The sequence below is a fragment of the Oratosquilla oratoria genome, chromosome 13, assembly GCF_046742065.1.
Source record: "Oratosquilla oratoria isolate Oo_2021 chromosome 13, ASM4674206v1, whole genome shotgun sequence".
NCBI classification, from domain to species: domain Eukaryota; kingdom Metazoa; phylum Arthropoda; class Malacostraca; order Stomatopoda; family Squillidae; genus Oratosquilla; species Oratosquilla oratoria.
Window position 1 is genome coordinate 54,772,618 of NC_134789.1, and position 12,834 is coordinate 54,785,451.

General features: G+C 35.7%; 1 protein-coding gene across 2 annotated transcripts in view; it reads right to left on the reverse strand.

The window, feature by feature from the left end:
* Positions 1 to 1,808: 1,808 nt before the first annotated feature.
* The window catches only part of LOC143032432 (glycerol-3-phosphate acyltransferase 4-like), a 59,033-nt gene continuing 48,007 nt past the window's right edge, over positions 1,809 to 12,834 (reverse strand). For both annotated transcript variants that reach the window (XM_076197209.1, XM_076197208.1), the window contains exon 6: positions 1,809 to 6,525. In XM_076197209.1, the coding sequence (XP_076053324.1) occupies positions 5,805 to 6,525 (721 nt within the window). In that variant the 3' untranslated portion in view covers positions 1,809 to 5,804. The remainder of the gene's footprint in view (positions 6,526 to 12,834) is intronic.

Consider the following 12,834-nt stretch of genomic DNA (forward strand, 5'->3'; position numbering starts at 1 on the left):
TGTTGGGCTGTTACAAATTTACAATACAAGAGGTCAATTTGTGCAACAAAATCCTTCATTATACAAAATGAAAGACTTATACTGATCATATATTCAGCAAGCAAACAAGGTCATATTAGTTTTGTGGGCAAATACAATTTCACATTCTACAGCGACAGTATCTTGTAAGTAACTTCCCTCAAAAAAATTATTACTCTTAACACCTATTTCTCTACACCTTTGAGGATAACTGTTTGGTTATCCACAAGGAAAGGCATTGGCAAATTTCCTCTTCTTGGTTGGTTAGTAGCAGCCTGTCACACTGTACTGTGGACAGCCCCCACCTCATTGGGGAACCACATAGGAGACCCTAAGGCCAAAGGTATGTTTTCTTCAGTCAAACAGGTGCTTTCACCCAGACATGATGAGGCACATCTAGGTGGATATACAAGGGTTCTTTGAAAAGGTTGTGTGCGCATTTAATAGGAAAGTATTAGAATAGCTTTGTGTGTGTGTGTTGTCTGGATAAGGCATTGGGTAAGCATTATATGTAGTGTTTATACAGTATATGAAGCCTTTCTTCCAGAACTCATTTCTGTGTTCACTCTATGGATTTGAATTCAGTTCACTTGCATGTGAATCAGGAATACTACCCTTGAATCACCCAAGATCCTTATCATGACAGAAAAAGAAAGTATGGTTTGAACCATAGTTGCTTTGAGAAAGGAAGTTCTTAAGTTTCAATAAATACCAATAAACAGTGATATGCAAAAGTTTGGTCCTGGTTTTGTCCACCATATATAGATATCTAGCAAAATAGAGTGATACCCTTCCTAAAGCTACACCCTCACAAACAAGTAAACATAACGTGTTCTGGGTCAGATATTCAAATAAAACAGAAAGGGCCCCATTAAACCAAGCTTGCTAACCAAAAGGACAATATTTTTTATTTGATGTGTTCATCATTAAATAAATCCAGGACAAAATCTTCTGTGCAATTAGTCCTATTGAGTGTTTATATCTATCTTATGTTTACTTGCGGGGACTAAGCAGAGCTAATTGCAATTAACAGTACTTTCATAAAAAAAAAATTGCAAAGCTGTTTACATTTCAGTGAATGTTGGCAAACTATTTGGTAGATAATTTCCCTGCTGGATTTACATATGTAACAAGGCTATTAATCAATGTGGACTTAAAACATGGGTGAAAGGTAGGTAGGTTAAAGTAAGACTACTATGAGAAAAATATTAAATACTCTGCATACAAACATGGAAAAAAACCTGTTCAGTTAAGGAAAATAAATACCAGAACTCCAAAACTCAAATAGTAAGTTAGTACACTATGTACATGAGATAAAGCAGTTAGAGAGTGGTATGGGTTTGTAATTATGCAATAATAACGTACAGGAAAACAGCTATGCTCGTGGGACCCTGTCTCTTTTCATCAAACTTGGGTTTAAATTTATGTTTTTGTATTTCCATAGGTTATTACACATCTGAATGAAAAATTTGGTTCTTGATATCCTTCAAATCTCTAATATTTTTTTTTTGATCCAATGATCTTGTGTTGCCCTTCTATTCCAAACCAAGATATTTTCTTGATTTGTAATATATAATGCTTTTCCTGATCTGAAAACCACAATTCTGTTAACTTTATGTTAATGATGAGATCAAGTACGTCTAATCTGCTAAATTGGGAACCAATTTGGTTGCTGTTGTTTGTATTTTCTCAATACTCTTACTATCCTTTACTTTGTGTCTGTTAACTTTATTTTAATGATGACAGACGAAGTACATCTAATCTGCTAAACCGGGAATCAATTTGGTTGCTGTTGTTTGTATTTTCCCAATATTCTTACTATCCTTTACTTTGTGCAGAGACTACACCACTGCTGCACATTCTAATCTGAGGTGGCTCTGGCTGTTTTTTCATCACCTCGCCATCCATGTAGTCAAAAGGCAATCTTAGTCAAGTCTCATCCACTAACTTGCTGATGTTTGTTAAGTGACAAATAATCCATTATCAGTACTACCGAATTCACTTTGCCCATTTCCATTACTTTGCATTTTTTTTTTTTTTTTTTTTTTTTTTTTTAGTAAATCAACCACTCATGGCCACTTTGAACTTTTGCCCATTTCCATTACTTTGCATTTTTTTTTTTTTTTTTATGTTAAGAGTTCATTTTCCACACTTGGTTCCAGTCATATTTTCTGTCTAGTTCTTTTTTTTTTTTGTAATAATTTACAGTCTTTATATTTAATTCAATGAAGCAGTCTTGCTATGGATGTGCTGTGTCTTGCTGCATTGGTTCTGATCCAGGGCAGTGGCCGAGATGCTGGGATGACCTGTCATCCACGAGGAGCCAAGAAAAGAAGGAGGGAGGGGTGGTGAATGGGAGTGGAGTATGTGGGCATGAAATGGGTGGGAGTGGATTTATGCCTTTGAATTTGGCTACCTTCCTTGTAAGGAGGAAAAGTATATGTATGTATATTTTTTTCTTCATAATTTTTGCATCATCAGAAAACACATTAGAGTACCTTGTTGTTCCTTCCATTGTTATTTACATAAATCAAGAATTGCTCTGAACCCTGTGGTGGTTGGGGACAGGGATGATTCTTCATTCACAAGGAGTAACGATAGAGGGAACATCAACTGGGTGATGGATGAGTGTAGGATGGATGAAGGCTACCCCTCCTTATATAGGCAGAAGGGCATTTTGATATTATGTATATTCAAGAACATTACAGAATACAAGACTAACCCTGGTGTAGTATGTTATAAAAATATGAAAGTGCCAAAGGACTGAAAGGAAACATGCATTGTGTTAATTTATAAGGATAAGTGTCACAATGTGCTGTGTCTCACTGCATTGCCTTCAACCCTAGCAGTGTATTTACCTAATTATGTGTGCAATGGTTGTGTGGGAGTGTGGGATGACTCTTCACTCACAAAAACATGCAAAGGGCATTATATGGGCTTGTGTATAAAATGGGTGTGGGCTTGGACTTGGCCATCTCCTTACAAAGGGGAAAGGTATTTTGGTATGTATGTACAAAAGCTGCAAGCTTGAATATACTGATAAGGGACTTGAAACCCACAGACCTACAACAGTCAGAAATGGTCCTTAAGCCCTCCTATAGATCTCTCCAAGAAGAAATGCTGAACTCTTGTCTTGTGTGGTATAAGTGTGGATCTGTTTCTGTGGATCTGTTTCTATGTCACTGGTTGGCAGGAGGAAAAGTAAGAAGGCAGTTACCATTTGTCAACTCTACTAATATGAACACGTGACAAAGATATTGGTCCAAGTTCATTCTATCAACCTCTGCTACTTTTTCATATAAGGAAACAGTAATAACAATTGTTGCCTCAAGTTTGACTGACTGGAAAGTGCAGCCTCACAGTGGCAGGTAACTGTCTTTAAGTTCTCCCATAGATCTCTCTGGGAAGAAATGTACAACTATTGTCTGTTGTATTAGTATGGAATAATTTGTGTCATTGGTTTACAGTAGTGGGAGGAGGGGAGCTGTCAACAGTTGTTAGTTCTCCATATGTGAAAAGGTGAAAGAAAAATTGACAACATTGTAAGATATCTTGGGTCTAGTCTGGAGACCAAGGGTCAGCCATTGAAGTCTACACCTTTGTATGGAGGCAAGTTGACATGTTTTGAAGTTAGGCAGCAAGGAGATGATTACATATAATGTCTGTCTTTCAGGTATTCATTGTTAGTCCTTCATATATGATAAAGCTTGGGGAATAACTTGTTCTCCTTTTCCTGCTAACTGATGGCATGGAAGTAGCCTCATACTCATGCAATAGTTACCGAGTCAAATGTTTCTTCCTGGAGAGATCTATGGGAGGAGTTATAGGCCACTGTCAGATGACATGGGGCCACCAATTTCCTTTTAGAGAAACTAAGGCCAACAACTGACTGAGCAATAGGGATACATCCATCCCATGGAACTAAAGATATGAAAGAAATATCATTGTGGTCATGTACTTTTACTTCTACATTTTTGTGGAACTATTCTTCATTTAACTACCTTTCCTTTCTATCATATCTAGAATATGAAAATAGAATCTATTGCCTTTCCCATTTCCAGTGCTAATCTTAATGGTTTTATAAAGCAAGAGCCTTTATGGCCATGGGATAAACAAATAAATTGGACAGGTCCTTTTAAATAAACATAAAACTATAATACAAAATATAAATTCCTCCTCTCGATAGGATGACAATACATAACTATATACATCACCAAAGGGAAGCAATAATTCTAAACTTTGTCATTGCAGATTAAGACAAATACATTTGGGGAAAATGGTGGCAAAGCAATTTAGGTGCCAGTATCTAAAGGCAAGAACTCAGAGGCAGATGGTTCAAGTCTGCTAGTCAAAGCATGACGGCAGTAAAGGCATACAGTCTTCAATATTCACGGTTCAACAAAATCATTCATGCCTAGATACCTCAGTGATGAGGTATTGGCTGAAAAATGTTAATACATCATACTAAAAAGATAACTACCCTGACTGGTGCATTTTCTTCAAAGAATGCTACTAGCTAACATCTATGTACGGCATGTATGAAACTAGCCACTACAAGAACAAGAGGAATCACAGTCTGTTAAAGATGCCTCTCAATGTTATACAGTCATACTATATCATGACCCTTTTAGTGTTATTACGAACATGAGATATTTTACTGTATTAAGACAATTTCATTAAGCTACATGGTGATCTTGGCCGGAACAGGCTCTTGATTAACTGAAATCCTCTGTAGACCAGGATCTGCATCTCAGGTGAGTAAATGTATTTGCAACATCAGAATCTACACAGTCTGTCAGAGCAACGAAAGACTAAATACAATTCTAGGCAAATCTATCTGACAAAATATATTTCACTAGTGTGTACTAGCTACTCACATATTTCATGGTAAAGCCAATTATAATTTCGGCACTACAAACTCGTTCAACCTGTTAACATACTTTATACAGTTTGTTTCATTCAACCAATGTGCATCCTTTCAGCTGACTGAATAAATATTAGCTCCACTTATTCTTTAAAAAAATGGAAGCATATTTGATCATTTTGTTCCAGTTCATGCCAATAAGTTTGATTCAGTTACTGGACAGTACCCTAAAAGAAGGGATCAATATAATACATTCACAATACACTAAGAAGTAAATGTGCATATTACTTTTATGTGAAAGAGCATTTCGATGTATTAAGGGCTGAAAAAATACTGATTATTTCAGCAACAATTTCTTTTGATTGTGTCACTATTCCACTTCAGATACACAAACTGAATGGAGCACTATACTTAATATCCATATCTAATAATGGAAGGCATGATAGTACTGCTAGGTACAGAGGCTAGTAATGCTATGGTGGGTCATAAGAAATCAACAATACTGGCAAGTCTGCAAAGAGGCCAATAAAGCTATATTAGTAGAAAATTAAAGCATATTCTGTATGTGAGGACATACAGGTATTAGCTGTAGAAGGCCATCTATGGTCCAGAATGTGCAAAAAATGTACTCTTTAGGTTTCGAGGAAAAGGGAAACACCAACAAAAAGAAAGTAAATCCCTTAAACAAAGGCAGCAAACACCACTAGCAAGCTCAATACACCATGTTTCTTTCATCATTAACATTTTTGTGTCTCACTTGCTAGAAGCAATCCCACCAAGTTGTTATAAGTGTTTACAGCAGTATTAAAATGAGTAGCACTACGTTTCAAAATGCATGACTACTTTCACCTGAAAAAATGTATAACCTGATTATGTCCTCAATAAGAAAAGAAGGGAGTAACCTTTGCTTCAATTCATACTTTCATTCTTCTACAGATCTCATCTCATCACTTGTGGTTTGGGTAGTGGAACGTTCATCAGGATATGGATGCCCTGACAAATGCATGTTGGTCACTGACTGAGTTGTTTCGCTGTTGTCATGAGCAGTACCAGCAATTTCAGTTTGATGCAAATTGCATTTCCTTTCATGACAATCATCAGATAATGCAACTGTTTCCAAGTTAGCTGTATAAGGATCTGATCTCAGTTCAGCTTCAGAACTGGGGGTTATTTTGTGCTTGTCATCAGTTAAATGGGTTATTTCTTGTTTAGTGTCTTGGGAGACATCTGATACTTGCTTATCATCAGCCAAGGGAACTGACTCACATTTATCATCAGAGAGGTGTTCTGTCTTTTGGATATCATCAGAGGTAGGAACTGTCATATGCTTATTGTAACAAGATACCTTGTGCTCATCATCTAATGTGGAAAATGTCTCACATTTATCAGAGGAAGATGAGGTTATGTTATGGTCTTTTGGAGAAACAAGTTTGTGTTCATCAGAGGAGGACTGGGTGACACTGTGTTCCTCAGCAATGTCTCCAGGTTCAGATGATCCTACATTTTCAGACTTGGGTTGCATATGTTCTGCTATTTCTTTTTGCTTGCGTTTTCTGTACTCATCCTTTGGTGGCTTTGCCTTGAGAAACCCGTCCCATGACAAGTCGAGCATTCCACCTCGTCGAGCAATTTTAGCCTTCACTCTGTGGAAAGTAAATAACATTAGAATATATATTATCAAGAACATATGTATTTTACCTAGTTGTATTTACCTAGTTGTATTTTGCGGGAAGGGGAGCTATGCTCGTGTTGTCCCGCCTTTGTATCTTGCAGTGTCTAGTTTGTTTTTAAACTCATGAATGGTTTTTGCGCATACTATTTCATTGTCCAGTTTGTTCCAAGTGTCCAAAACTCTATGAGGAAAACTGTTTTTCTTCAGTTCTCGTCGAGCAATTTTAGCCTTCACTCTGTGGAAAGTAAATAACATTAGAATATATATTATCAAGAACATATGTATGTGTGTGTGTGTGTGTGTGTATTTACCTAGTTGTACCTAGTTGTATTTTACGGGAAGGGGAGCTATGCTCGTGGTGTCCCATCTTTATATCTCATTTTATCTAAACTATTTTTAAATTCATGTACTGTTTTTGCACACACTACTTTCTCATCTAACTTGTTCAAAATGTCTATTACTCTGTGAGGAAAGCTATTCTTTTTCAGATCTCTTCTATAGCTGTCTTTCTTGATTTTCTTTCCGTGTCCTCCTGTATTTCTTTCATCCCATTTTATTAGATCCTCTCTATCAATAATTTCTATGCCTTTCATGATTCTGTAAATAGTTATCAAATCTCCTCTCTCTCTTCTTTGCTCTAGTGTCTGTAGCTCAAAATTTGTTAGTCTCTCTTCATATGATAGTTTTGAGAGTGTTGGTGCCAATTTTGTAATTGCTCTTTGTATTCTTTCAAGATTTGTTATACATTTTTTTTTGTATTTGGTGACCACATCGTTGCTGCATATTCCAATCTTGGTCTTATCAAAGTGATTAATATTTTCTTCACCATTTCTTCATCCAGGTATGTAAATGACACTTTGATTCTTATTAAATTATAAGTTTCTCCAAAAACCTTGTTTATATGTTTCTCAGGTGACATATTATTCATAATAATGACTCCCAGGTCCTTCTCATTTTCTACTTTTTTTATTCCTTCTTCTCCCAATTTATATGATCCTTCTATTCTTTTTTTTTTGCTTTTTCCAAATTCCATTATACTACACTTTTTGGTATTGAACTCCATCTCCCACTTCCTACTCCATTCCCATACTTTATTGAGATCACTCTGTAGTGACTCACAATCTTCTTCCGTGTTCACTTTTTTTTTTTTAACAGTTTTGCGTCATCTGCAAAGAAGCTCATGTAACTCAATTTCTTTATCCATATCATTAATATATAAAGCAAACATTATTGGGGCCAAAACTGTTCCTTGGGGAACACCGCTTATTACTTCATCCCAGTTAGAGTGTTTGTCTCTTATCACTACTCTCATTTTTCTTTCTTGCAAAAAGTCTTCCATCCATTTAAGCAGTTTGCCCTGTATTCCTCCTTCAGTTTCTAATTTCTTAAGTAACTTCTTATGTGGTACTTTGTCAAAAGCTTTTTTTTTAGGTCTAGAAATGCACAATCAGCCCATCCATCTCTTTCCTGTATTATATCTATTAGCCTTGAATAGAAACATATTAAATTGGTGACGCATGATCGTCCTTGTCTGAATCCAAACTGCCTTGGATTTAGTACATTGTTTTTTTCTAAATACTTTACCCATCTACTTTTGATAATTCTTTCACAGATTTTTGCTATTGTACTTGTTAGAGAGACTGGTCTATAGTTTGTAGGGTCCTCTTTATTTCCTTTGTATATAGGTACTATATTTGCTCTTTTCCAATCTTTTGGAACTTTTCCTTCTTTCAAGGAACTGTTTATTATGCTTTGTATTTTGTCTGCCAGTTCATTCTTGCATTCTTTCAAAATCCAGTTTGCTATTTCATCTGGTCCATGCGATTTTCTGACATCAAGATTACTCAAGTGTTGCATTATTTCGTTCTTTGTTACTTCTATTTCTTTCATAGGGGGGACTTTCTCTTCCCATTCGATCTCTCCAGGTTGTATGTTCTCCCTTGTAAACACCGATTTAAAATGCTTGTTCATAATTTCTGCCATTTCTATTTCCTCTGTGTATTCAACTCCTCCTTGTCGTAATTTCTCTAATTCTTGTTTGTTTTTCAATTTGTTATTTACACATCTGTAAAATAGTTTTGGTTGGTCTTTACATTTTTCTATGACATCTTTTTCATATTTTCTTTTTTCATCTCTGCACACTTGTACATATTCATTTCTATAACTAGTATATATTTTCTTTAATTTGGTCCAAGCTTTATCTCTTTTGTCTTTTAACTCCTTACAACTTTTGTTGTACCAGCCCTTTACATATTCTTTTTCTTGTTTTTGTCTTGGGACATACTTTTCCACTACTTTTTTTTTTTATAAATCTTTGTCAAAATATTCCATTTCTCTTCTACTGTTGTATCTTCTTTGTGTATTCTTTCCCAGTTTTCATTTTGAAAGAATTATCTTATTTCATCAAAATTTGCTTTTTCATACATCAATCTTCCTTTTCTATATTGTTCATTTCTTTTCATGTATTTTTCCTCATTTAGTTCTAGTTCTATCAATATGTGGTCACTTTTACTTATTGGTGGCTGGTATTCTATCTTTTCCACTATTTCAGGTTCTGATGTGATTATTAGGTCTAGTCTCGATGGTTCTTCTTCATTTCTATACCTAGTGTTCTCTTGAATCCATTATGTCATTGTGTGGTCAATAATCATCTCAAGTAGAACATTTCCCCATGAGCCGTCTCCACCCTTTACTGTCATCTCCCAGCAGACTTCTTTGCAATTAAAGTCGTCCATTATAACTATTCTTCCTCCATCTTCCATTATCTTGTTTAATGTTATTCTTGTGTCTTCTAACATACTTTTGTGTTCACTCCCTTCCCACGAGGTTGTTTTTGGGGGCACATAGTTTATTACAAACTTTCTGCTCTTCTTATCTCTGTCTTCTACTTCTATCATAATCATCTCTACTCTATTCTTTCCATATGTGACTCTCTTCACGTTTATATCCTTCTTAGTCCTTGTTTTATCTCTCTGTTTCTAATCCAATAATTATATGCATTGTGTCCTATGCTGTTGGGTGGTAGTGGACCTTTTAATTTTGTCTCTACAATTCCCATTATGTCCGGTTGTTTTTCCTTCAGATACTCATTCAGTTCATTCAATCCTGTTATTAATCCATCTATATTTGTGTAGGACACTCTTAACTTTGTTATTTCCATTGTATTTTCTGTTTCTTTTTTGTTTCTCTGTGTTATGGTCCATTTCCTCACTTTCATATTTACTACTCTCCAGTAGAATTCTTCTTTTTCTGACTCCATTCTGTTCTCGTTTTTTCCTTTATTCATTTCTCTTTTTATCCATACCTTTTTATATTGTTCACTTGCTGCTAGCTTCCCTGTTTTTGCTAAGATATTCTCTGCTGTTGTTTGTGACCTGAATTTTATCTTAATTGGTCTGGTCTTATCTGTACTATATTTTCCGAGTCTAAACATCTCTTCAATTTGTTTCATGATTTCAGGTTCATCTTCCTGAACTAATTCTAGTACAGGTAGTCGTCGACTTACGACCTATGCGACTTACGACTGATTGACTTTACGACCACGAGATGGCGCAATAATATCTAACATTTAATAGAGTAATAGAATTGCAATGTTATGCTTGGCAGTGCAGTACATAACTCCGCACGCCGCGAGACGTGAGTATGATAGTTTTGGGAGGCTACCGGCAGCGTCAGCATCCCAGCCAGCTAAATATTCTTTCATTTTGTTTGTTTGAAGTAAAATGCTTCCTAATTTTGCATTGCATTTTGTATTTTTATATGTTTTGCAATTAATAAAATATAACAAACTTTTTATGCCTAGACTAGTTTGTTGTCGATAACAATATGTTCGGTAAAGTACGTAAACGAAAAGAATGTGTTTTGTTGAAATAAAAAAAATCCTAATTTTGCATTACATTTTGTATTTTTATGTTTTGCAATTAATAAAATGTAACATTATTTTTTTTATACCTAGTCTGTTGTCGATGACAAAATGTTCGGTACAGCATTTTGTATTTTTATGTTTTCCGATTAATAAAATCTAAAAATGTAACAGTACACTTTGTTTATGCCTAGTCTGTTGTCGATAACAATATTTTCGGTATAGTACGTAAACGAAAAGAATGTGTTTTTAAATAATTTTTTTCCCTAATTTTGCTTTACAATGATTCTAATGTAACCAACAAAAAGTATTTGTGGGTCAAAGATGACAGGACTTTATTCAGTATGCGTAGGCCTAGGCTACGTTACCTAAAGAAAATGATAAAAAAGTTAATGAATATTAAACAACGTAGCTCAAAGATAATAAGATTCTATTCAGTATGCATACGTTTCCTAAAGAAAGTCTGATGGTAAAATAATACAAAGGTTAACAAATACAGTATTAAATATCATGGGTCAGAGATGATAGGATTTTATTTAATATGCTTAGGCCTAGGCTACGTTTCCCAAAGAAAATCAGATGAAATTATAAAAAGGTTAAAAATACTATACAACATAGTTCAAAGATGCTAAGATTATTTCAGTATGCTAAATATAATATATAATATACAATATATATATATATCTATATATATATATATATATATGAAGGGTAATATATATATATATATATATATATATATATAGACTGACTTGCGTCCAGATCGACTTACGACCTGTCTGTCGGAACCGAACTCGGTCGTAAGTCGACAACTACCTATATACTGTTTACTTTTTCTTTTTCCTCTTTAATTCTTGTGGTTCTATTTTGGTTAAATTTCTATTCCATTCCTAATATAATTATACACTTCTTTTTGTCTGCTAAGTCTCTTACTATATTCTCCTTCTGTCTCATCACTTTAATAACGGAGTCTTCAGTTTGTTCTTTCATTTGTTGCTTAATTATGTCAGTAAATGCAACTTTACTGTTTTCTTGGATTTTTTTCCAGCCCTGTGCTTCCTTTGCTATGGCCTCTTTATTGTCTTTATTATTCCTCTTTAATTCCTCGTTCTCCTATTTTACTTCTTTTAACCCCTTCCATACGGTGCCGCACACGTAGGCGTCATGGACTTAGATCTCGGTGGCAGCAGCCAATGCCAGCCGTACGACGTGTCGTAATAATACTCGCATCATAAAATATAGTCACCGCTTATATCGATCGTTCTCTCTTCACCCGTGAATTTTGATAACCATAGAAAATGCGATTACAAAAGAATTAGAAAGAATGTCATTATGGAGGGGCGACTACAATAAATATAATCAAGACGCCGATATGGCAGCCTCGCGAATACACTCGCTCCCCATGACGCCTACGTGTGCGGCACCGTATGGAAGGGGTTAACTGTCTTTTTAGTTCTTCTATTTCATCAGTTAAGTTTTTATTCGCCTTTTCCAGTTCTTCCAATCTTTCAACTCTCTGCGCAATCTTGGCTATGTTACCGAACCTATTTTCCCAATGCTCGGTCATTTTATCAAGTTTTTCCTCTAGTCTTGCTAATTGGGGGAGGTTGGTATCCCCCCCCACCCTCTTTAAATCCCTGGAAACTATTATCATCACCTTCCACTGTGCTGCTCTTATCTATATTTCTAATCTTTACATTTTTGTTGATCCTGTCATCACCGAAATCATCGTCATCATCGGTCCATCTTTTGTTTACAAGACGCCTGGCCTCCTAGTGACCTGGATCCAAGCAGTAAGCAATTATCGTCCCGTCAACAATCGACCTGACCTCTCACCTCTCACCTGACCCCCACAAGATGCGATGCTCGCACGTGACCCCAATTACTACGTGAGGTCGGAGTTAGCGGGCATCGTGTCGCATCTCATTGTGTGTGTGTGTTTATATGTGTATGTATGTGTGTATGTATGTATGTGTGTATATATGTGTATATTTACCTAGTTGTATTTACCTAGTTGTATTTTGCGGGAAGGGGAGCTATGCTCGTGATGTCCCGCCTTTGTATCTTGCAGTGTCTAGTTTGTTTTTAAATTCATGAATGGTTTTTGCGCATACTATTTCATTGTCCAGTTTGTTCCAAGTGTCCAAAACTCTATGAGGAAAACTGTTTTTCTTCAGTTCTCTTCTATAGCTATGTTTTTTTATTTTCTTTCCATGTCCCCTTGTGTTTCTTTTGTCCCAGTTAAGTAAGTTCTCTCTATCGAGTACCTCTGTGCCTCTCATGATTCTGTAGATGGTCAATAGGTCACCTCTCTCTCTTCTTTGCTCCAGTGTCGGTAACTCCAGTTTAGCCAATCTCTCCTCGTATGATAGGTTTGCAAGTGCAGGTGCCATTTTTGTAGCTGCTCTTTGGATTCTT